This window comes from Neopsephotus bourkii, unplaced genomic scaffold (assembly GCF_033783945.1).
Source record: "Neopsephotus bourkii isolate Nb327-2 ecotype Australia unplaced genomic scaffold, CSIRO-AGI_Nbou_v1 NB_804, whole genome shotgun sequence".
NCBI lineage: Eukaryota > Metazoa > Chordata > Aves > Psittaciformes > Psittacidae > Neopsephotus > Neopsephotus bourkii.
The window spans coordinates 1,678,817-1,705,384 of NW_026901300.1; the positions used below are offsets into that span (position 1 = coordinate 1,678,817).

General features: G+C 42.7%; 1 protein-coding gene across 1 annotated transcript; it reads right to left on the reverse strand.

Moving 5' to 3' along the window:
* Nucleotides 1-1,997: 1,997 nt before the first annotated feature.
* LOC133213315 (protein spinster homolog 3-like) lies at nt 1,998-25,436 on the reverse strand. The gene is made up of 12 exons (XM_061355471.1): nt 25,114-25,436; nt 21,872-21,937; nt 21,275-21,411; nt 20,586-20,737; nt 19,485-19,551; nt 18,672-18,862; nt 16,685-16,837; nt 13,371-13,560; nt 8,214-8,279; nt 5,524-5,622; nt 2,664-2,832; nt 1,998-2,153 (listed from the first exon to the last, which is right to left on the reverse strand). The coding sequence occupies exons 1-11, from the start codon at nt 25,319-25,321 to the stop codon at nt 2,665-2,667; spliced, it is 1,497 nt and encodes a 498-aa protein (XP_061211455.1). The 5' UTR covers nt 25,322-25,436; the 3' UTR covers nt 1,998-2,153; nt 2,664.
* Between the last annotated feature and the right edge of the window lie 1,132 nt (nt 25,437-26,568).

Below are 26,568 nucleotides of genomic sequence, written 5' to 3' on the forward strand. Positions count from 1 at the left end.
AAACATGAGTCTCAAGATCTTGGCCTGTCTGCCTGTGTTTCAAGCAATCAGCTGTGGTGTTGGGGGCATCTGGTTTGCAGCTGTCAATGATTTTAGCAATCACAAACTTTATTTCTTGAGTTTAGCAATGGGTAGAATTTTTGATTCTGTTACTAAGCCTCTGAGCTTGCTAAATCCAACCTCAACACCTTTCATAGCATCAAGTTACCCTATAAAATGGATTCTTTACCAAAACCAAATCATAACCTAACACCAATATCCCTAGACAATTTCGGAATTAGGCTGCATGTAATACGCATGTCACATACTGGGTACAAGAGCTTGAAAGCACAGTGGTTCTCTTGCATATAGCTTCTGAGAAATCCTGATTAAAGACTAAGGGATGTGGTGCTGCTGTCACCAGCAAATATCATAGAATTCAACACAATCAAATAATGCCATGGTCTCAAATACTGATGCGGACTTGTCAAAACTCTTCCATCAGTTTCTAGGCATGGAAGGATGTAAGTGTAAATGGTATCTAGTGAAGGTGCTGCTGGACAATATATTATGTTGGTAAACTTCACCCCATCTCAGAATTCAACTTCTTGACAAAGCAGCTGTGTGCCAGAGCCACGTGCGTATCTCAGACACACACATGGCACAGTACTGGTGTCCCAGGCCAACCCCAGGCTCCTGTGAGTCCAACCTCAAGTGTGCAGTGAGGCGAGGCCTTGAAGAATGTTTCTGGTGCTCCCAAATTCATCTTACAGCCAGGCAAAGTGAACTGTTCTCCCTCTTGCTGGAAGACAAATGCTACCAACTTCACCAGCTCTGCTGAATATAAGCAAGAGGTTTTAATCCAGACATTGCTACCAGCCCAAAAAAATAGCCTGAAAAATGTTAAGACAAGCACTTGGCACCCCTACAGGCTCATGTGTCCCTATCCAGCAGTACAAATCGCTTGTTGGACACGGAGTCTCTGGCACCACATGAGTTTCCAAAAAGTCAGTGGTATAATGGCTTTGATCAGTTTTTACAAGCAGGAAAAGTTGCTCAGTCTTTCAGAACACCAGACAAGTGTTTCTTTTTCAGACAAGTCTCACACTCTTATTGAGCATCATTACAAAGCTGCTCTGTTATTTCCCATACTGGCATGAGCTCTGGCCAGGTTTCGCTACCTGGGTTTAAGTCGGGTTTCAGAATTTTCAAATGAGGGGGAAAGAAAGAGAAACAAAATCCTGCAGTTGCTAAATTCCTCTACTTTAATGACATCAGACATTCACAGTTGTGACAGGAATATTGTGCTGTATGATCTTTAAGGCTCACTGGGAGAACCAGACAAGATTCAGAACACTTCACAATTCACTTGCTAGTATCTTCCTCAAGCTTTGGCTGTAAGGTGCTGCTGGGAACATCAAACAATAGAAGCTGATTACACTGATCATACCCTGTCTGGCTCCTGGTATGATACTATGATAATAGATACCACATCCCAAGTCTTTTGCACTTTAGAGATGAGATCTCAAATACATGGTTATATTGAAGTGGTGTTACAGATACTACTGTTCACCCATAAGAGGAGATACCCAAGGCCTGAGGATACACTGGAGAGCCTCAAAGGATTAGAAAGAGGCTGTTAACATATTACATATACAATCACATCCCTCCCCTCTGGAATCTGACACTGACTTTGACAGTTTCTGCTGCTCTTACTTCAAAGAATTGAAACACTTTTTGTACTCCCTGTATTTTCCAGATTCTACAGGCAGATCTTATGCTCCTGAGAACTCATAGGCCTCCCTTCCAAATCACCACAAGACGTTCTGCCTTGAACACCACTGGCTTGTCTGGGTCAGGAATCATGCCTGTGACAGCTCTATCACTGCCTTCTGGAGCTCCCAGCTCCCCAGCACGCTCGTGCCTGCTTTGCAGATGGGGGAGGGTAGCCATATGCCAATGCAGTAGCAATTTCTGACTCATAGTCAAAAGCATCCAAAAGCAGTCAGTATGCAGGATTTTCTGCCATATGGAGGAATTGTTATTTGGATTTTTCCTCTAGCTGTGTCTCATTAAGCAAAAAAGAAAGAGAAAGGGGAGGACATTCTATTCTTTTTCACAGATCTTGTCCCAGAGGTCATCTTCATTTGAAAGACAGTGTCCATTCCTGGTACCTAGAAAACCAAGGTGGAGCAGAAGGAAGCTGTAAGAATCCAGGTGACTGAGGACAGTGTTTGGTCCAATTCAACAGGTTTTCTTTAAGTCTTTTACATTCTGAATATGGCTTCTTCCAGGGAAGAGGGAGAAACATCCAGAGAGCTGGGACTGACTGGTTCCACTGGGCTCGGGAAGACCACAGTAGAAAAAAGAACCACACGTCCCATTAAGTCTGTAATGCTGCATTCCAGTAAAGCTATTTTATGACCTTCATACATTGCTGCCTTCTGAAGGTGTCACTCAGAGCACTTCCCTGGTCCTTGCAGTATTCTGTATTTTGCTCAATATAGGAGGTTTGTTTAATCTGAGACTTCACTGAGATTTCACCTTTATTTTTTACAGAAACTAATGTGGCATTAACATAATGCAGGCATCTGTGCTTTAACTTTACAGAGCTGATTATCATGCTAGGGTACAAACAGGAAAGCAATCCAATACAGGTTTAAAAGTTATAGAGATATAGAAACCTCAAAGCTGCTCTGCTTCTTTACGGTCTTCTTCAATGTACAAAGATGTTAGGAGGAAAAAGGCTCCCCCAAAGACACCCACAAAAGCACAGACAATGAAGCTGTACTGCATGCTCCGGAAACTCCACTGGGATGAGCAATCATTCTTGGCCTGGATTGCATTGGAGATCTGGGGGGTGAACAAGGCTAACATTAGTCTGGGATAACACCTTCATCTTCTCTTGGTTTAAACAGTGTGGTCCTTGAAAAGCATAAAACTAAGCAGATAGGGATGACAAATCTGATACTACTGTGTGCAAACCCAGATCCCAATGTACATCACTGCTGTCTGGCTTCCGTTTGGTCAGGGAATCTCATGTTCTTTTATCCCTCCAGTGCCTCTAGTCACTAGTGTAGGAAATACTGCAACCAGTGCTTATAATGTTTTGTAAACACCAATTCATTTTACTGTTTTCTAGCCCATCTCCAGATAACTAGCACAGGACAGACATTTGGCAACAACCTTTAGGATTTCTTTATGTAACTCATTAACTTTCTATCTCCCTAATCAGCATCAAAGGAGTAGAACCAGGGGGTTAGAATAATACAGGCACAAGCAGCAACACTCACTATAAAGGGAAGAGCTGGAAATGACTGAGACAAGGGTGGAGTCTGCTTCTGAGCCAAAAGGCATTTGAGGAGTCATGGAGTGACATGACAAAAGCCTTCAGTGGCATGGTTTAGTGTGAGGTGTCCCTGCCCATGGCAGGGGGGTTGGAACTGGATGATCTTAAGGTCCTTTCCAACCCTAACTATTCTATGATTCTATGATGAGGAAGTGGGAAGAAAAAGCTACCAGCAACTGCTTTTTGCGCTGGTTGAAACATGAGGTTGTAAAAGCTATAAATGATACGCATGGCCTTTGTTTCTGTAGACAGAAAGAAAAGCTGATTTCAAGCAGCTCAGTAACTCTTAAGCCTAAACAAAAGGATGAATGTTGAATGCAGTCATTTTTATTCCCACATTTGTTCTTGATGGCTCAAATATGCTATGAGACTTGAAATACACAAATATGAGACTCTTCAATCTTTGCTGGGTTTAGTATGATTATTGATGACAGCTTAGGTAGATAAGAGCAAGATCAACTGTAAATGGGTACCTAGGGACCACAGCAAGCGTAACAGCCAAACTACACACCTAATACATTTGATTTTAAAATGCTTAGTAAGTAAATTGCTGAACCACAAAGGAAAGAAAAACAGTCTCTGAAAAAAGACTATTCCCTGGCTCTCCAGGCAGTTTTCAAACTAAAGGGTTAGCTGAAGCACCTTAGTAAACAACAGCAAGACATGAATGCAGAAGATTTGGCGTTTAATCACCAGCTGACATGGCAGAAGCATTCCAGAAGACATTGTGCTCATTGCACAGGACCCCACGTGGACAGACAGCAGGTTTATTCCTGGATTTCTTGTGTCAGTTCTTTGCAAAGTTGCAAGGTTGCCTGAGGTTATCTCACCTGGATAAGCTCTTTTTTTGTCTTCACACTTTTGGGGTAGCTACTTAAGGCAAGCGCACACAAGGTACCGCATCAGAAGTGTTCTGCACAGTTACCGGGGGATGCAGCAGCACATGAGCAGGAAGCCCCAGTTTTGATGGCAAAGAGCAGTGGGTAGGAGATACAAACACTTTAGTCTTTCAGGCAGGAGGCATAAATCAATGGAGTAGTATTTCAGCTTTTAAGGTACCTCCCATTTTTGTGTATCACTTCAGCCATTTTTCATGATACAGGAATGTCAGATTTTACATTCCCCTGTGTATACAGGCAAATCCATGCCAACAGTTTCCTAATACATATCAAAGAGCAAAGTGGCCTCTTCATTTGCCAAAAAAAAAGGGAGACAAAGGAGGAATCTCTTGGGGAGGGAGGGCTCTTCTCTGCCAGGCAAATTACACAGTTGAGACTCCAGTTTTCACCCACCTGAGGTCAAGGGGGATCTCCTGGCCTGGCTGGAGCTGCAGCTCACTTAGGCATTTCTGCCTGGCCCTAACCCTAGCACTGTGAGCATGGGACGAAGAGCAAGTATACCTGAGGTGAACTTGTTAAAACCAAGTTCCATATTAAAAAAAAAACCCTTTTAAACAATGACTCCCTCTCCCAGTAAAGCAGAAAAATTCCAGACAGTGGTCACTTGGCTTCTGTGTGCAGAGTTACTGTGTCCTGAACCCAAAATAATGAAGGAATGAAACCCAAACAAGCTGCAAGGAGAAAACAGTTCTAGGCTGCTTTGTCCAGAAGCCTTGTCTTTAGGTACATGTAGGAAGGGCAGAAGAATCAGGTCTCAATCAATATCCGAATCCAAGGTGAAGGAATTTGAGACCAGAGCTTTGAATGCCAAGTAGTATCAAAAGGCAACTGTTGCAGTCACTCTTGCTCTGATTCCCAAGAGACCCCTGACCAATTGCAAGATTTCAAACTTCAAGATTTTAACCAAGGCTCTTTGGCTTTATAGTATTTGCTTAATTCCACGAAACACCTCAAAAACGTAGCAGAAAGTGCTGAAATCCAAGTACAATACCCATGACACTGTCTTGACAAAAATATACGTCTCCAAAAACAGTTGAGTTTCTACACACCATGCGGAACTACTCACACCTATATGTATAGGATAATATTCTACATATCTGCAGGGTGCCAGGAACAGAAGTCTCATGCAAGTAGAAATGTTTAGAGAAAATGTCTCTGTATTCTAGTATCAAGGCCATCAATTTGAGTAATATCTGGTTTTGGACCAGGAAGTGCCTACAATTCTGTGTGCGTCTGCCTTGCAGTCTGTACAAGTGTTACCGTAAGGAAAGCTCAATAAGCAGGGAATTCACTTACAATGCCAATGAGATACGGGCTGCCTGCATCTCCCAGCAAATGGCTCACCAAAATCTGCAGGGCAATAGCTGTAGACTGTCGTCTCGGTGTCACAACGTACTGGAACAAAGCACAGCCCATGAGAGAATGGATGTTAACAGAGGGAAACTCACGAATGCCCAGCATCCTAGAGAAGAATATGTTTAGTTTTATATCTTTCATATTCAAACACTGTTTAAAAGTTTGGAGACAGAAAAGTTATTCTGAGCAAAAGAGATTGGGATGTTTTGTTAGGGAATAAAAATGACATTCAAGAAGGCAATGCATGAGGGGGAGTGACAATAATGCAGGAAAAACCTGCCTCCCTTTGTAGACTCGCAGCAGCTTGTATGGGTTCACTTGACCATGAAACTAACAGCAACCTCCAGGCAGTAACTCTTGCAGCCATACTGATCTACTCGTAAAGAGATTCAGCCTCTGAGAAGAACCTCTTATGACACTGCATCAGCAGGCATGGGGGAAATGGGGGTACCTGGAACCTGAAGGAGCTGCCATGGCTGTAAGGAATGTTGGCTGAGACCTTGCAGACCACAAGAAAACAGAGGGAGGGGATCCAGCCTGTCAGACCAAGAGGCAGTTGATGGTGCTTTGATGACAGCAGTTTGCTGCTTGCCATCTGAGGTGTAGCCACCCTAGTAACAAGCCCTCAGACTGATCACACTTTCCCCAAACCCCTAAAAGACAAGGTCCCGTTACCTCACACATGGTAAACATGTTTCATAAGGACACTGCAAGTACAGCCTCCCAGTAAGCAAGGCAGCCGCAGCACTTCACTGCATATTGTGTAGTTACACAGCAGATGCCTTCATGTTTACAGCTGATTGAGAGGAAAAAGGTTGCTATAAGCAATGCATCCTGATGTATAGCCACAAAGGCAGAAAGTCCTTATCATTCAGTGAGCATCTTGCTTTGCCTTCAGCTCCACAGGTTGCAGGACAAATGAATTCTTAGCTACATTGTCTGGCTAGTAGTGCCACGTGGCAAGAAAGAAAACTCATTTTCATGTCAAAATAACCTGTACGAGCAAATCCAGGCACATTATCCGAAACCCTGCTAGCTCACATGGGGAAAAAGGCATAAAAGAAATTACTGTTGTTATCTATAGCACCTTTCAGTCAATGCAATAGCAGCAATACACAGAACCCACGGGCTTTCAGCAGGATGAAACACAACTCCCAAATACGATTGCCACTGACTGAGTAGACAAATCCACAGATACACCTGAATTCCATCATTTTTACTAAACAATTAGTAATATTTAGAATTCAAGAGCTCCAACTTGAAACAAACCCCTGGCAGGGTCTGCTTTCAGTGGGAACACACCACTACAGAGCTCTGCTCCACCACCCCATTTGCTGCTATATTACTTGTACCTAAACCCTAAAGATTCTAAAGTGAATTTAAATGAGGGGTGCTGGTCACTCAGGAGACAGGAACTTCCTCCTCCCTGGATTTACATGGATCCGGGGCATGGCAATGACATTCACAATTGATTTCTTGCAGGCTGCAGTATGATAAGGCATTCTCTAAGCAAGCTGAGACTCAAGTGACTGAACTGCATGAAAGCTCCTTGCAGACTTTGCAGCTGGGTTCAGCAAGGAACTGAAGGGATGTGCTGACAGGAGTCATCTGCCTTCCTTTCCCTATCACATATCAACAGTATCTAACTCAGGGATGTTGCCTTCCTCTTAAACAATGACAGAGGAGAGAAATAAAATGCAGATGTAAGAGTTTGAAGAAAAGTGAATTGAGAAATTTGAATGAGTGTTGTCTGAACTGATGAAAGAAAGAGTGTTAATTGTAATAGTATTCAGATGTGTTGGGAAAATGCAGTGATTTCAAAACAAACTGAAACAGAAGCTAATAGAACATTTCAGTTTAGAGCAGTGGTCGTTTTTCTGCACCTGGTCACTGCTTCAAGAACAGCTTTCGTCTCACAGGGTAATTGTTTCTGACCGTTCTTTGAGAGTCAAAGAAGAAACAAACGCCTCTTGCTGCTGGCTGGTGGTTTCAGCAGGCAACCAGTTCACCAATGCTGACAGCAACATTCTTCACTGAAATTCCAGAGTGCAGGAAGTGGACATGTAGAGAGCAGCGCCAAAGAGTAACTTAAGAACATAACACAATGGGCAACATCAGCAGTGCTCTGCTGGAGAACCATGGAATTGTTTCATTCCTTCATCTCAATCAGAATGTAAGGAATGGTTCTTCAAGCTATGAAGTGTGAGGCTAAACAGGCTCACAGCAAGAAGGCAAAGTCACGCCAGTGGGGAGCTCCATAGTGCTTCACTAGTACCTTTTGTCACTAGACAGTGCTATATACTCTCACTTCCTTTTACATGGAAGACTGTAATAGGCGTATAAGTTTCATCTGAAACAACACATCTCCTTTCTGGGCTTACATTGATCTTGGACTACAGCACCACCACATCAGTATTGTCACTGGAATCCTGTCACAACAGTTCATTGCATGGATCACATCCCTAATGTTAGCAGGATACCAGTAAGGGTACGCTTACTTAAGAGTTTGTTCATTTCTTCCTAGAAGCTGGAGGTCCTGCTGCCCACCAAGATGCAGGGTTATGAACAATATTATGTTGATAAAAGCTGAAAACCCCAAAATATATGGAAATATTTTCACAAGCACTTACCAACAGTATGTCTGTCACAATAGCCCAGTTTACAGACAGAAACAGCTCTCCAAATGCAATAAAGATCTGCAAAAAAAGAAAGCAGTGACTATACACACTGCACTGACCTTCTTGGTTGTGAAGCAGAAAGCAGGCTCACTGACTGCTTACCTGTGTATGAGCTGTTGTACGTACCCACCTAATTCCATCCATCTCTGCCTAACTTCACCTTAAAATGAGGAGAGGAGCCAGAGAAGTGCTCCTCAGAAATCATAGCAGAAGAGCCAGAACAGAAAACATATAGCACCCTCCCAAATAAACTATATTGAAGTGCTGAACCCAAGAAAAGGAAAGCAAAAGCCTACGAAGAGAAACATTCAACAGAGGGTTTAAAAATGCTCAAAGATCTCCCTCTGGTTGGATTTCAAATGAAACCAATAGAACACCTCCATCCAGTGCAAGTACCCTTAAAGGCTCCTTCAGAGACAGAGCCTCAAAGCCCTGGTGCCCTGTGGGAATTCCCTAATTCAGCATAGATTGAGATCCAGCCATGAGGAAGAGGCAGGGCCCCCAGCAGTTCTTAGGGCTGTGGTCTGAGAAAAAGATTAACCCTTTCAGCCAGCCCTGGACATCCACTTGAGCAGGCTGTGCAGACTAATCGATACCTGAGGAAAGCATCAAAGCTGCTCTATTAAGCTGGGAGAGCTCTAGAAAGCACAACCTATTTAGTTACACAGGCCACAGAGCCAGATAGCACCTAGGAAATAAAAGTCATTGTAACAGCAGATGCCAGCATCTAATTTGGAATGGTCTTGGTAAGATGTTATATCTGGCTGATGAAAAAGCACAGTAGCAAACCATCAGATCCTTTCAGAGGGGTAGCTTACACTTCCCTAAGAACCAGACCTGTTGTATAGCTTCCTGTGATATTCCTCCCTCTCCTGTGTTTTTTTGCCTGTACTGTTCATGGGTTTTCTTATCCAGAACAGTCTGGAGAAAAAGTTCCTTGAAGTCCAGAGATATTTAATATAGACCATTACCCAGATTTTCCTTCAAAATGCTTTATATAGATTTTTCTAATGTGCAGCTGAACCTATTCCTCCACACGTTACATTTTATAGGAAATATCACTGGTTTCATATACTCCATTACTGTCATAGTTCTTGGATTCACACATTCCACCACCCCAGCCTTTCCACTGGTACAACTCTGGCAGATGCTGCCTTTAAAGAGACAGAAAGCAATCATTCTTCTGCAGTTCCATGACTGCTCCAGTAACAGTCGAGAGACCACAGAAAGGATGCTGCATGCCAGCCTTAGCTGGAAAGCAAGTGACACACCTTTTATTAGGAAACTCTGGGCCAAACACAGAATGAAATGGGTGTTAGCATGGGTTGCAGTATCACACAGCTCTGCTTTTTGCCAAGCCACCTGGCAGTGAGGACCAACAATGTCAAATCCTGCAGCCACCAGAGAACATTTGCCCTTCATCCTCTTGTTTCAAGCTCCTATTCTCTGAACTATCCCAGATTAATCAAGGACATTCCTTTCTTTTAGCCCTGCTTTTATCCCTGCTTTACCCTGCCCTGCTTCCATACAAACACTCAACATGCTACTGCTGAACTCAGAGTTACAGCCTGTGAAGTACCTGAAGCAGTACTCACAAGGAATTCTAGGCAAATGCAGCAGTGCAGCTGAACCCTGCTATACAGCAATAATGGCAGTAACTTGTGTGAATTCTGTCACTTGTGCCATAGCAAGAGATAGCGTGGCTCAAAGTGAAACAGGAAGGAGACAAAGGACATAGACATCTACTTAAATCCTGGCTGATATTTCAGATGCAACAAGATGCAAATACAACAGGTAGAGCAGAAGGTTCTGAAGACTTCCACTCTCCCTAGACACCACCAACATAATAAATGACTACCTGCCCTCATACATCAAATGAGAGGTTGGCCTGTCTCCCTTATAGTAATTTGGTGATATTTAGCTCTTTTATGAAGTGTTTCCAGTTTTCCTTTCTCTTTAAGCTGTTTTCCAAGTTACTTATTCTCCACAAGCCCCTAAGAACAAGGACACGTCATGCCCAGTGCAAGAAAAGAAAGTAAAATTCATCTTTGGGAAAGTTACATTTTGATTCTAAAGTTTGAAGGAATAAGAATTAATGAAAAATTATCCATGATAAGAAATGGGCCTCAGAGCCCAGACAGAATTGTGCTATTTATTCCATACAGAACTGTGCTAACATTAGAGACACCACTTTGTTAGCTTGCCTTGTGAGGACTGCAGTTGTAGGGTCACCAGAAGAATTTAATGCAGGCAGTTTTGGAAGGTAATAAATCATTCTACAGATTGTATCAAGGTATTATTTCTAAAACCAATATCAATTTTATACTTTCCCCTGCAGAAGAAATTCAATAGGGTTGAATAGCTGGTATTCTAAGCCATCCAATAGCAAAACAACTGCAGTCAGTACAGCTGTATGTTCTTTTCTCCAAAACAGTTGAAGGCATCCTGCAAGCACTGTGCTTGATTAGGGAGAAGGGCTGAGGATGGCAGGAAAACAACACAGGAGTGCTCTATTTAAAGTCTATCTTTCTGTTCCTACCATCTCTCAATATTCCTCATGCCGTCTCAAGCTCTTATTTTAAATTAATATAGAAAAAATTAATACAGAAAATGTTTCCATTAAATCTGTGCCATCATGTTTGTGGTGTGTCCATTCCAATCTGCTAACTGTACCTACAAAAGAGTGAAACCTATTTTATTGCTGTCACCTTCACTAGGATCCCCAACTTCAACAGACAACACTTAGCTGGTCTCGAAGTGGATACAACCACTCTCCACACAAGTTGATCTCCAAAACACAACCAGAACAATGACCCAAATTTTAAGGTGATTTTGCTTTGTACGTGACAGTTTACATTCATACCTAAAGCTAGTAAGAGGAGAATTAGATTGTAATCACTGTCAGTGTCAAACACACATTCTGCTTTTAAACAGTCACACACCTCAACAACAAAACAGGCTATCAGTATGGCTGTACCATATGTGGTCAGCAGTTCCTGTCTCCTCAAAAACAGCCACACCAGGCGGAAACAATAGCTGCAGAATGCCTCCTTCAATGGCAAGCTGCAGGTCAAGTCCGCACCCTGATACAGCATCACCAAAGATGAGTCTGTTTAACTTACCACAACACAAAATACCCACCCAGTCCCAGGGCTCAGTCACGACTTCCCAAAGCACCTGCTGCAGTGCAGAGAGCACCTCTTTAATCTTGTTTTGGAGACAGGAACAGATTTAGACTGAGATAACACAGCCAGGTAATTTTACTCGTCTTTTCAAATGTAGTCTTTAAAACCAAGAACTGGGTGTCCAGAAAGAGGAGAGGAATCTCATGGCCTTTCAGCCCATCTACACCAACAGAAATGCTGCAAGTCCTGCCATGTTTCCATGTCAACTTGAGAGTTCTCATGCTTTGAAACATTTCTTCCATCTTTGGCCATAGCTGATTAAACCTGCCTTGTTCCCTTTCATTATCCACTCAAGCCAATGGAAAGCACCACACAGAAACCCCTGTAATTGCACACTGAAGCACGTATGTTTTTTTGCTTCAGCAGCTTCTGTGCCGTGAAGTGATGGAGACGGGTTCGCTAACATCAGTGTGCCTGAACACACACACTGGCTGTGTGTGTGACTAGTGACTGAGGAGCCAGATTCCTGCTCGTGTCCTACACAAATGGAACATTTGTTTCAGTGGGACCTTCAGATTAGACACACCAGCTGGCATGCCACTCCAATTCTCACAGCAGCCTGACTAGTGTCAGGTCTTGTTTGAAAGCAAGGAGAGACATGGCTGGTGCCAAAGAAGGCAATGGTTAAACAGCTGTAGTTGTAAAAGTGCTACAAAAATCAGGCACTTAGATTATGTACAATTTATTACCACTGCACATTGGTAACATTATGTGTTCCTACACCTGAATCAAGCACATCACACAAAAGACAAAATGGCAAAGCCTCTGCTTAGAAGACCAACTGGTCTGTCTATGGGTACAGAATTAAGGAACAGTTATCCATGTCCCAGTTCAGAATTCCCTTCCAGATAACACCCTGCTTGAAAACAGAATGCGTCTGCAAAGCGAAAATAATTTTAAACAAATGGCTTTTTATCACTCCTAAAAAAAAGACACATTTTGGTAATTCAAACCCAATATATTGATTCCCTCATCCAACACTGGCAAACGGAACTGCTGTTCTCCAACTTTAATTACAAGAACAGAACTGAACAACATACTCGGAGCAGGACTACGTAGGAACCTGAGAAGCAGCAGAAAATGGCTAATTCCTTTGGCACTGGGATCTCCACTCTTGAATCTAACAGTAATCTTCAACTTCACATTTTCCTCTGTGCACACACACTCAGACATTCAAATCCATTCATTTTTTCCCTTGGTCTAAAGGTGTTTTACCACAGGAATACACATTCCTGAGGAGTCAAAAGGAAAACCTCTGTGTTATTCTTAGAAGCAAAAAACCCTGCAAAGTACCTTTCTGCAGAGAACTGTTGATTACTGTAATTAACTTTACCTGGATCACTCTTATTTATGTTAAACACGGTAATTGTGGCTATAGAATCACAGGAAAAAACCTTGGAGTCTTTCCCTCGCTATTACAAGATTATAGTTACAATAAGGTTTACATTCAGCTCCCCCTCACAGGGATCTTTCGGAACTATTTGTCATTCCCAGCAAGTTATTGTTTTTCCCTTTACTGAGAACAGAATTTAAGTGATTTATACTTCAGTTTGCATTGCCAAAAGCTTGGCTTTGAAGATCAGCTGGTGATGTAGGGCTTTGAAGGGGATGGCTAAATTATTCTTAGCAAGAACTGTGTGTACTGTACAGTCACAAGTACACTAGTCTTTAAGTATTCAGAGAACAAAAATAAATAAGAATACTAAATTAGGCACATAGCATTAAAAATTAACACAAGACTGAGGCTTCCTCTAACTACATTCTGGATAAGGAACACTCTTGCTTCATGCAGGTAACTACAGCGGCTTCCTGTTCTCTTCTGTAGTGTGGGCAGACTGTAGGTCCTGAGGCCAGTTTACAATGCTTTGCCTTCCCCCAGGATCCTAGAAGACATTTTGCTAATGACACATATACTGGCACTTACGAAAGTGGAAAGGATGCTCGTCTTGGCCACCATGAGAGCTACGTAGAGGCACAGAGCAGAAATGAACATGCTTGTGGCACAAATCAGAGGATCAGCTTTACTGTTTATCTTCCTCAGTCTTCTTGCTGCTTCTGCCCCAGCAATGACACCAAACATTCCTGTCCCAATGGTGATGCCTCCAAATATCAGGCTGGTGACAAAGGAAAGGATGCTGTTGAGCACAGTAAGACCATACTGTGGGGGGAAAAAATGGTGTTAGCTTATACCTTTAGTTACAGGGGAATCTTTAAGGGAACTTGAATTTCATTCCATTTGATGATCTAACCCTCCCACTCCTAAATGGATTTCATCCCAGGCCTCAGTTGAGGCTATGCCTCTGCAACTGAGGCTTTATCCTGTGAAGCAGGTATTTTTCCAATTCTAGAGTAGCTGTTATGCATCTAGGCTCAAGGAGGACCCTTTCCAGTATGACATGGGCTGGACATCCAGTGACTTAGGAGATACAGTCATCTTGGTTACCCTGTGAACCAACCTACTCAGTCATCCCTAAAACACAGATGGAACAACTCTGTATCGCAATCTGCTGTCTTGGAAGAGATCCTATCATGTGGAATTATATACATCTAAATTATAACCCTTTAGTTAGCACAGCTGAGATGAGTCACTTCACTCCTCTGACTATGGGAAACACCTACCACTTCCCAAAAGAGTTCAAAGAGTATGGAATAGTTAACCAGTGGGAGGTCCACCTAGTATTTTCTAGATGCAGAATTACAAACGTCACTCAGCTTTGTGTGTCTGCAAATGCAAATGTTCTCCAACAATGACAAGTTCATGTTTTAGAAGTATTTGTTTGAACAGCTTTGAAGATTCAGCTTCCAAAGCGACTTCCACAGATGCTTTTCTCTGTCCCAAATGAGATCCTAACGACAAAGCAAGTCTCTTGCATCAAGACCAGCAGTGCCACTGATTGCTTAATGCATCATAATTCTCCTGAGGCAAATGGGGACAGGAGAGCTGTGTTCTGAGCACAAGGGCTTCTAAATCTTTCAGAGCACTACATGGTAAGATCTGTACATTTTCCTAAGCTTTCTCTGACTGCAAAGTAAAGCAATCAGCTAGGATGTGATCTATTCCTTTAAACTATACTGCATCTACTGTTTAATCTCTTTGTGTCAGATTAGGAAGAATTCAGTAATTCTGTAAGAAACAAGAAGTACTGCTATACAAGATAACAAACTTTAAACATTTCTTAAACATGTCTTCAAGATTCTAATCCATCACTCACTATAGCTTGATAGTGAATATATAGATTGCCATGAGAACTTGTCTTAGAGGTTTGTCCAGGAGAGGCAAGTTCCAAGGTGACATTAGTTCATTGAAGCATTTGTGGAATTGTGTTTAGAATACTCACGTGTTATAAACTGCAGGTGAAATAAACCTACAGCTGGAAGAAAAGGGAACAGCCAAAACTAAATCCAAGCACAGCTCAAGTGACAGGAAATGGGAAAGTACAGAAGCCTAGTCCTGGGGAAAAGCTCCAATGGGATCCTTTAGGGTCTGAAAATGCTCACTTATCTGTCTGATCTCTTTAAACTGTCTGCACAAAGACCTGAATAAAAACTTCCTACTGCCTATTTATCCATCTTGAAGGGACTGAGACCCCAGTCAGCTCTGGTGCCATTTAAATTTGTGTATCTGGGGAGTCCAAGTGACCCAGCCCTGATCCTTAAACAAAGCTGCAACTGCTGAAGAGCCAGAGGGGAAAACGTACTTAAAAGTACCCCTGAGCAGTCTGGGACTGTGCAGCTCAGTTCATGCAGCACCATCAGCTGCAGGCCTGACATGGTTGTTTATGCTATGTTTCTTTACATCCCCCTGGAATATCAGTCTAAACCCAGCCTTATGCTGCTTCTGGCACTAGTTTATGCCAAGGTTATTTTTAAAGCATCCTGTAAGAAGCAGTACATGAGGTTAAACTAAACTATCAGGTGCTCCATGAAGACCATGTCTGCTCTAGCAACACTACTGTGGAATAATAATTCAGAAGGTGGATTAGAAAACAAAACACAGACTAACAACTTCAGTTTAGTAAAGAAAGTATTTAAACTGTATCTTAACAGAAACAGCCAAACAGATTAAACTGTTCAGCTTCCCTTCTCTGCCTACCCTGAGTCACACTCCTGAGTTCACTCCCTGCCTCAGCATTATTCACTATGAAGTAACATGCCAATGGTGGCATCCGTGGAAGGATGATTACATTCTCACTGAAGGAGCTGTGGATGACTGCTCAGTCCATCTGGTTACACTGCAACTCAGAAACCACTTTGGAGTTGAGTCAGTTATTCCATTGTAGAAAAGCAAAAGAACACCATTCCCACAGGATACACTCAAGGTATGATTACTGCTTTTCTCTTTAATTGTCTTTACCTGGAAAGACAATGTATTAAGTAGTTTAGTTCTTGGAAATTCATCATGAAGGCAGAGACTATAACCAGATTTGGGATACCACCAGGAGAAAGGTATGGAAGCCACTGGAAGGGAGTCAGCACAGAGAAGTGTCCCAGTGCTCACTGTTACTGAGGGTAGCCATGAAGACTCAAGAGGAAGACCAAACACATTTTTCTACTGTGGATAATACATTGTAAGCAAAAAAATTCTCCTCCTAGCTGAGGAAAAGGGATCTCCAAAAAACTGTGTTATGATCACTTTAAAGTCCTCTCCTGTTGTGGATTCCCATTGCCCATCAAACTTTCTACTTATTCATGAATCTTCCTTGATCTGGACAGCGTCTGTGAGCAGAGTTCTGCTGGCAGTTACTCACAAGACCATATTATCCTGTTTTGATGTAGTGACGTGATACTGTATCAAATTCAACAAGCTGCTTTATGCTGGGAGTCACAATGATGTGCAGGAGTTGTAAACACACACTAACAAGAGCATAATAGGAAAGTTACCAAAACACAGAACCTCAGCACAGTTAAATAGGTATTTAAGTAGCTTGCAGTGCACAGTCCACTGTCACCTGAAGTGTCCTTGCTAGAGCTGCCTGTATTTTCACACAAGAGTTCCTGTTACTGCTTCTTTCTACTTTATTAAATAGGGCTGACAGCATCTTTCCACTTAATTGAGTGATCATAAACAAGCAAACAGAGTGTCTCAGCATCCCTGAAAGGAAGGCAGTACAATATTCGCACCCAACTGCCTTCACAAGAAGTGTTCACAGTCACATCCTGCCTTCTGTCTTTAAACAAACTGGGATTTAGCCTTGGGCAGTGTTCCCAAGTGTGTTTCCACAGCCGTGTGCACCTCACCTGTTAGATGAATTGCATGTCTCTAGGAGGCATGGTGACACAGTGCCCTGGACAAGCTGAGCCCTGTAAAGAAACAGCGGTACCCACATTCCCAGGGCTCCAGTAACAAAGGCCATGGCAGTCAGACCCAGCGAGGACCAGACAAAACTCCAGCTGAAAGGCAAAGAACAAAATGAGAGATACTAGAAATAACAGGGTGTGAGGAATAGGGACAGGCTAACTCATTTAGACTTCTTATAATCCAAATGCACTCCCTTGAAGAGACGAACTTTGATGAGGCTTTACCTATGAACAGGGAAATCCTCATGAGAGTGAGGAGTATGACCCACCGATTTCATGTTAAATCCCAGTCCTGGTCACCTGCAGATTTCATTGCCAGCTTTTGCTAAAACAATTGTGGGGAAATTTTGGATAGCAGAACTACAGCAGCTGAGAGCAAGAATGCAGCAGCTTAATAGCTAAATGGAAGTGTTCTATGTGCAAGTCTAAATGCCTCATTGTTTGTGTAAATGGTACAAATGAGAGTAACATCTGGGTTTTCCGAACTGTTTCAATGCAGCAGCTGAAGCACTCCTTAACTCTGCTCAAGTCTAAAACCAGACTCTCAGTCTGCACAGCGACTTAGCAGACAAAAGTTCTCCTTTTTCAAAACTGGCCAAATCTTGCCTCTTTCCTGCCCTGCTCTAGGAGACAATTAACTTTTTACTGGCCTCTTTCTGCTTAGTGCTTTAGGAGAAAGTCCCCTTTGAGCTCAGTAGGGAAGTATGAAATCTTAAAACTAAGGTGCTGCAAATCACCAGGTGACCACCAAACTGGTGGATTCATTGTGAACCTAATTCTTCATCTTCTAGACATAAAGGGCTCTTCGATTTGATTTGGAGTGGAACCATCTGGGTTTTGGCAGCACGTCCTTATGCTTTGGGAATCCTTTGCTAAAGAAAAACCAAAATCTGTTTTTACTGTATTGCTGGAGGTTATAAGGAACATCTTTGGAGAAGAGCAACTCTGACAGTAGTCTAGTTATTGAACTGTCAGAAGTGCTCATTTATGATTCAGGAAACTTCATTTTTTACTCACTTCAGCCTTTACTGCCTACAAATTGTGATGCAACTGCATCTCCGGCGTACTTCTGGCTGCAAACAGGATGCAAATCTAGTTGTCAATTAGAATCCCCTACAGGAACACTCCGCAGACAGCCACGGTCACAGGAAAGCGAATGTTTAAACCAAAAGCATTCGAAGGAGAGCCCGAGGAGCAGCCTGCGGGCACCGGCAGCGCAGAGCCGGGTCTGGCGCAGCTGCACAGCGGCACCTGCTGTTCCCAAACCGGATCCAGCTCCCCCTGCCCGGCCCTGGCCAGGGCTTTCCCGGACTGCAGGGTAATGGGAGAGGGAAAGCTGCTGCAGTCTGTACTTGACTTCGTCCTGCAGGGCAGCTGATGTTGACTTCGATTTTTGTACGGTTAAAAGGAAGAGGCCATCTGCCAACCACAGGTTAGCTGCTCAAAACACACAAACAGCTACTTTATAAACCAGATTAGAGTCCTACAAATCCTGAGCTTATCAGAGGCACAGTGGGCTCACCAATAGTGTAGAAAGGCTGCCTGAACCATGGTGATCCAACCTTCCTCAGGCACTAAGAATGGCAGATAGAGTCACACAGCAAATGGTGCACTTTTACCCATCTAGCTTACCCTAATGTGTTAAAGTAAGAGGGAAGGGGAAACTCAGTAGAAAGTAAAGCTGGATTTAAACAGGAGCACACTCCCATCATAACTCTGCCTCTTTCCCCCCCAAAAGAGGAAAATAGCAGACACAAAGTGATTTTTGATCTCCTGTGTAGCATTCCTGTAAAGAGTGGATGATGTTTCAAGCATCTTGTACACAACATGCGACACAAAGGAGCCGAGTGGGATTTGATGACCATATTTCTAATGAGGGAATGGTCGTTCTTCAATGAAGAGGACCTTTGTTACTAAAATCACTTACTTCTTGGCAAGTGAGATGACATCCTGACACCAAGTAGTCTTGGCAGTTCTGTGTACTCCTGGCTTCTCAGCTGCTACTCGTATTGTGCCAGAGATGCTCAGTGCTCTGTGTGCTGCTGTCCTTCTCTGGGTCCTGTGAGGGACCAGCAGAATCAGAAGAACCAGTGCTAGACCTCCCATGCAAGGAGTTATCTGTAGAGAGAAGCATGGAGAAAAACTTGAACAAAGAAAACTGTACTGTAATATGCCGGCCACAAATGCAAGGATCAGTCATGCAGCCATCAGCGTTATCTGCGTAACTTCAGACTGTTATTCCAGCAAACATTCTTCCCCATTCATCGTGTATCTGCTAGTTAATTTTATAGATAACTTTGGAGGATCTTCCAAAAGTTATCTTTCAGAGTACTTCCAAAGCACTAGGTGTCCCCTATGCAGAAACATCATGATGACCTGACAAGAACAGAAGATACTTTCACATTATTTGAGGAGGTCTTGATGCACTGACAGCCATTCCCAGGGTGTCCTCAGGTAAGAGGCACATCACTGCCTGCCCTGGCTGCTGTACAATTTAACCTATGCCTCTTCCATTCTGCAAGAACTAGGCTAAAATCTTTCCTTTGTCCTGCAGGAACAAGGAAAAACACCACATTTGTGACCAAGTCCTCTGAAACACCAAGTTCATGACCAGCCACACAGTAGAAGGTCCTTCCACTCTTCACTTTCAACATGATGAACATAAGTAATCCCAACCCCAGGGATGATTCTGATTTTACAGTGAATGGCTCAGCCCCACGAGTGACAATGAGTAACTCACCCTGAAGGCCCAGTGCCAGTCACCAGTGAGACCTGCCATGCCAGCTGCTAGGACATAGCCAAGACCACTGTAAGCAATAAAAAGGAATCAATCATCAGTAGGCACCGAGGAATTCTTGCTGGCTGAAATAAGATCTTGCCAGCTAAAGAGAACACAGAGAAGCAGTCTCTCAGAGTTTTCAGAACAGATAAACAGAAACAACTCATGGTCTATGGTCTTCAAGGCCAGGCTCGACAGAGCCTTGGGTGACATGGTTTAGTGTGAGGTGTCCCTGCCCTTGGCAGGGGGGTTGGAACTGGATGATCTTAAGGTCCTTTCCAACCCTAACTATTCTATGATTCTATGCTTCTATGACTCTGTGCCAATTTACTTGCCAGCAAGTATTAAAAAGGGAGTCTAACCTTCTCAGAGCAGACCTGAGCTGGTGGCAGCAATGTCCCAGGTTCCCCTTGGAATAAATATTCTGTAGAATGACACTGCAAACCCAGATCAGACAACCCATAAAGCAGTTCATTATTGGCTCTTTTCTGTGCTAGCCACATGAATAAAACCCTACAGGAATTCCTTTGGTTTTAATCTGCCTTCTGGGCTCAGCCTTGGCTGCCTGCTTTAATAAAGAATATGTATCCAAGGCACAGAAAAACCCTTCCCCTCTTCATCAGACACTGTCAATTTAACTAAAAGAGGAGACGGAAGGGCCAGTTCTTCCTTGGGAGGATTTAATGGGGGGTTCTTGACAAATTTGTCAAGTAAACAAGTAGCTGAAAGCTTTTGTCTTCCAAAAGCCAGAAACAAATTACCTGCCCCCAGACACATGTTTCTTTTAGAGCTGATTCAATAGTTTGTTCAAAGCCCACAGGTTTTCAGAGTTCAGATCCTCTCTAAAAAATGTTGGGGGAAAAAAAAGCTAATTTTTCTTCAAGGTAACTACAGAAAGAAGCCTAACCAGCTCTATTTCAACATGCTAAGCAAGGGACAAATCCTTTTGCAAGAGCCAATCTGCATCAAAATAGATCTAATGAAGGCTCAAGGCATACTGAATGCCTGGTGTGGTCGGACAGAATTTCCAAAGGCAGGTCAGTTACTAGCAAGAAAACCAACCTTCCCACTGGAATGAAGAGGTAGAAGACAGACAGCATCGTGGTCCTTTTTCCTTCCTCAAACAGGTCTGCAATGATGGTAGGTGCTATTGTGGAATAACTGGCCGTGCCAATGCCAACTAGTCCTCGCAAAAGAAAGAATATCCAGTAATGCTGCAGGGAAAAAGACACATCACAGTCCAGAAAATGCCCATGCAAGAAAGAATGTTTGCTGTTAGAGAGATGCAATTTAGTGAATCAAATGTACCACAGGAAATAATAATTAACTGCCTTTTGCATATCTGCATTCCCTCCACTTACACGTGCTTCCCACAGCACTGGGACAGCATCCCACTGCTGTCCTTTCTCCTTTCTGCACTGTAGTGGTCCCTTAGAGGGACACCCAGAGGGAATGGCAGGATATGATCAACAGAACACAAGGTTGCTGAACAAGCTGCTGCACTGTGAGGTCATGGTCAACAAACATTCAGGACAAAACTAAGATCCCATCAACCGCCACAGTAATGGGTGGGTTCTTCATTGCCTAGGACTCCAGCATCCCATTAAGCCTTCCTGCACAAAGTCCATCTAGTTCAGGCCTGGGGAGCAAGTGTTCATTGATAGCTTTTCCAAATGCGATTAGATAAAGACCACTGACTCCTGCAAGACATACACAGATTATTTCCATAGGACTCTAAAAAAGCAACTTACCAATTCACTGATGAATGAACTGCTTAATGTGACACCAGACCAGAAGAAAATACCAGCTCCAAGGATGATTTTCCTATTGTACCGGTCACCAAGGTACCCAAAGACAGGGGCAGCCAGCATGTAACACAGGATGAAGACTGGAAGTCCAAGAAAGATCAAAGACAACATGGGTCAAATTATCTTCCTTGTATGTACTCCTCACCCCTCAGACAAACTCAGGTTATTTTGGAGGCAGAGGTTAAAGGCTCCGTTTTTGAAAAAGTATGTAGACAGATATTTAGGAAAAGATGAATGTAGATTACTATATATATATATACACAAAAATGAAACACATGGGAATTGCTCAAGTTCTGTATTTCTTGAGAAATTTCTTCATCTTTAATGATTCACATAGTGTGGGATTCCTGAAGTACACAACTCCAGTCTTCCCTGAACCAAAGACATTCAGGTTTGCATTATAGTCAGCCTGCCTACAAGTGGAAGTGAGCAACACCACACACAAGTAGGAACTGGAAGAAATAAGTAGATTGTGTTTTAGGAACAGGCCACACAGATGCGAGGCAAAGCAAACTATTCAAAATGAAGATATTTTATTACCTGTTTGCAGCAGACCTGTATCCCCATCACTGAGCTTGAAGTACTTCTGTATGTCTAACAGGATCCCTGCAACAGAGTCGAAGACTGAATGATCCTGCTCATTCCTTGTTAATTCCCTTCATTTGCCAACTCAAAGCTCTACTTCAAGAACAGGGCTTGCAAGAGCTGCTGCACATAGATGCAAATCATGACTCCACCACAAGCACAGATACACAGAGAATTACAAATCCTTACCACTAGAGATAAAAGTCATGATCTTCCACTACAGAGGTCTTACAAGAGTCAGTTTAGCCACTCATACAACTGTTCTGTTTCTTTTGTACCATGAGTACATAAGCACAGAAACAGCTTCCAGTTCAAAGCTTAATTGACCCAAGTGGAACAAAACAGTAGCAAAGTTTTGCAGACAGCTATCCTCATACAGCTAATCCTAAAGCATTATTACTGACCTTAAAATGTTAAGATGAACTGAAAATCCTTGTGTTAAGAATACCTGTTAATATTTTTAGTATATACAGTATTCAAATTGGTGCATGTTGGATTTTTCAGGATGCAAATGGCTACAGCATTCATTAGCCAGGTGTGGCTGAATCAGCCATAGCCAGGGAAATACTACTAGAATTCATACTGTGGTCCCATTTGGGTAATTCTGTTCATATTTCCCTGACAACTTTGCAGAGATCAGATGACATACAGATAACTGGATTTACACAGTAACATTTAGTGGTGATAATGACAGAGAAACATCACTAAAAGCAATCATTTCTACTGGTGATAAAAGGCTGACACAAATTCCATCTTGATTTCTAACCATTCAATAGCTGTGGACAAAGGTTGGAAGAGTTGTTCAAAGCCAGAAGTCTCTCAGAAGAGAGTCACACAGGCAGCAAACTGATGGAAGATCCATGGGCCTGGCACTAGTGGATGCATGAATGCTGTGAGACAAAACAGCCATTTTCATCTCTACATCATTCCAAGGCTGCAGATCTACCACCTCCCCTAGCTTCCACTTCCACACTGTAATCCTAAAAACAAAATAGCAGAAGAAACTGCTGTAAATAAGCAGACTTCTACTCTGATATTGAACAATAGAATGTAAAAAAGAAACTTGTCATGCAGCTTCAGTTTTGCCAAAACAGTCAAAATCAAAACATTTTTAAAAGGGTGAAGCCACTCCTGAAGGAAACAAGTTGCATGTAAATCGTCTGCTTTGCTCCCTACAGCTGACCTGAACACAACAGAGGGCAGGGGGATGTCAGCAGGAGGTCCCTACTCTGATCCTACATTATTCCTACACTCAACTCCACCAGTAGCTTGTTTTCTGTGTGAAGACTGATGCAAACTCTGCCAGCCTGTGAGCAAAACTGCCCGGAAACCACAAGTTCGTAACTGCCACCAGCTTACTCTTTAACAAATACTCAAGCCTCTCCCTCACTTCCCTGTTCACTTCCATTTAACAATGTACTCATCCATATGGACAGCCAAGGCTTCAGCACTACCCCCACCTTTGCTCTGGGGTGAGGTCCCTGTCCCTGAAGGTACCTCACGCAAGGAACTGAGCGTATCAACATAGGCACTTCACAAACCTTCTTGAAAACTCTATGCTCTTAGGATGTACAGGAACTAAGGAATAGTCCAAAGCTTGGAATGAGCCACACGACTGCTTGCATTTAATACTTCCTCCCAGCAAGCCTGTTCTTGCTTGGAGGTATTTTCATCCTCTCCTGTCCCTTACCCTTCACAAAGTCACTTGACAACAGAACTACACTGAAGTTTCTCACTAACAGTCCTGTAGTATCATTCAGCATGCACTCCTACTTGTTTCCTTCCCTCTTACATGTGTGGTTAAGAAGTATTCAAAGGAAAACAAGCTTAAATTCCTAAACCCACCAGCCTCTCAATGTAAAGAGATACTGAGTCTTTAAGTTTCTCAATGGTCTTAGTAGTAAAGATAATGAATTACTGTACTGTCACTACATATTAATTCCAAATTTAACAATCCATCCGTTGGGTTTTCTCCACAGTTTTGAAACATTTACAATTTCCAGGCCACTCAGAAGTAAAATATAGCAAGCTCACAACAAGTGTTTCCTCTTAACTTATAAATCAGATCCCTGGAAGCATGGTACATGCTTAGGGGTAATGCTGAACGTAAGCACTGACACAGAGCACTGTTTACATAGAATCCCAGACTCGTTTGGGTTGGAAGGAACCTTAAAGCTCATGCAGTTCCAACCCCCTGCCACGGGCAGGGACGCTTTCCACTAGAGCAGCTTGTTCCAAGCCCCATCCATGAGAGGAAAAACTCAGATTCCCCACCAGTTTACTATGAGCAATGCCCTGATGTTATGGCTAGGTTAAAAATAAAATAAACACCTAAAAAACACATTTTGGAAGAAAGATATTATTTATTAGAAAACAAGGTGTAAATTTAGTAAGTGACGCTTTAAGGAAGTGGATCTCCATCCCCTTTACACTCTTCATTGCAGAAATCACATCACTGGCAGGTCATGAGGAAGTTAAGCTTCCTCTAAACAAACCTGCACAAAGACAACATAGTTTTTGTACTTTTAACAGGGAGACTGGCATCACTATCCTATCTAAGGGTGGTGAGGCACTGGAATGGGTTGCCAAGGGAGGTTGTGAAGGCTCCATCTCTGGTAGTGTTCAAGGCCAGGTTGGACGAAGCCTTGGGTGACATGCTTTAGTGTGAGGTGTCCCTGCCCATGGCAGGGGGGTTGGAGCCAGATGATCTTAAGGTCCTTTCCAACCCTAACCACTCTGTGATTCTATTGTTCACATAAAGGAATGCCGTATCTAATCTAGTAGAGCCAAAGAAGGCCTGGTAAAAGCTGGTGTATACAGTAAGGGGAAGCTTCTTAGTCAAATCTCTGCAGAATGCAGGCACAAAAATAGACCAGTTGCTCTATTGCTATTCTATACTCTGCTAAAGTATGTTTGTAAGAGACAAAGATTTAAAAACATGCATCTTAAGCATTTAATAGATTAGATGTTTATAAGCATTCTACTAACCATTAGAAACTAAACCATCACTCATTGGTCTTCCTAGATTTATAATCAGATATTTAATTCGAAGTATGACCAAACGACTAATGTAGATAAGTGAGAAAGATCAAAGACAGAAAGCATACTCTTGCTTTAGAACACGTGTGTGACTATGGTGTAAACAGAGCTGCTGAAAACTTACGTTCCTTTTTCCTTAGGAGAAAATAGGCTCTCACCTGGTACAAGGAACCAGTCCATGAAGTTGATTAAATTTGTGTAGCACAGCACAGCAGCTATCAGGTAACCTCTCTTTGCCAGACTCTTCCTTGACACAGACACAACTGGATCTTGTCTCCCATGTGCTGCAGTAGCTCCATAATTCTGCTCTTCAGGAGGTGGCTGAGACTGCAAGCTTTTGCTTTCACACACCCTGGGGCTGTGCATATCTCCCTGTGCAGAAAGCTACCACAGATGAAGTATCTTCTCAGCACACCAAGCTACGAGTCACTTTTGGTTTGGGGCTCTGAGGAACTTCAATCACTACGGTCATTTCCGGCTATGAAGCCCAACCACTAAAAACTGAAAGGAAATGCTCCTTGTAGTTCCTACTTTACAAGGACTTTACAGAGAAAAAAAAGCTGCAGTCCTGTGTCTTTGCAAAAGCAAAAGTGTTGAAGTGCTGTACCCTGAGGACAAGGAAAAGTAAATGTAAACAGCAGCAAAATATTCCATTGTGCATCCAAGATCTCACAGGAACTGCATATGCAAAATAAGTAATAAACTTCACTAATGTCTCAGTGAGTTGCCAGAACTAAAAACGGCCTTTCTAGAGAAGAGGGGTTTGCTAGACAAGGTACCTTTGACAGTCACTTGCTTACACACACTACTTAGCCCCCTAGCCTTGTCCTTGTCACCCAATCAGTCACTTCTTCCTTTTACCCACCTGCTTTGCACTGACCAGACCTACCCCAGAACAAAATCCTTCCCACAAGGTCCTGAGGTTTTAGGTCAAATCAGCAGTTTCAGCAGAAGATTTATACTCCGGATTATTTGCTGGTTTGGATTTCTTTTAATGGAGGGAATACCAAAGAAAAAAAGAACAAAATCTAACCAAAAAACCACCCCAGAATGTTACAGTAAGAGATGGAAACAAAGCCACCCCTCTTCATCCCTGCTGGAACTGTGCACATTCCATAGTTCTGAATTGGGCAACAGGACTTTTTTCCCTTTCTTCCCAAAAAAGGGGCCTGAAAGAAGAAAAAAGGAGGATGCAGGAAGTCATTCTTGTTCTTTCAGGGTGTGTAGATACCTTTACTCCTTGTCTTTACTCGGGCCTCTCAGATTTGAACAAGCGTTCTTACTTGATTCTTCCAGCATTAGTTTTCCTATTCTATTCAATATTCTTTTAGACACAGAACTGGTCACACATCTTTTGAGCCATTTTGTGGATTGAAAACTTCAGAAAGGTAATTTGGTTTTTTGGGACCCTATTTAGAAAATTCAAAATGAAAATTAAGAGAAAACTAATAGCTCAATAGGCAGCTGATAGGAATGAGGTTTGATTGCAGCGTGTGACTCGTGCATGAAGACAGGAGTCCATGGCCAGGGTTTCTTTTAAAAAAGTGTGTTTCACACTTCAGGCTAAACTGAAAACACAAATAGCACCTACTACTCTTGGCCATTTTGTAAAA

Bases quoted from the DNA above. Each gene is read 5' to 3' on its own strand.
- LOC133213315 (XM_061355471.1), bottom strand. From the start codon at position 25,321: ATGCACAGCCCCAGGGTGTGTGAAAGCAAAAGCTTGCAGTCTCAGCCA. The intron at 20,738-21,274 runs GTAAGTTGCTTT...TTTTCCCTGCAG, and splicing joins GTTCATTCATCAGTGAATTG to CATTACTGGATATTCTTTCT. The intron at 19,552-20,585 runs GTTGGTTTTCTT...TATTGCTTACAG, and splicing joins CTCTTCATTCCAGTGGGAAG to TGGTCTTGGCTATGTCCTAG.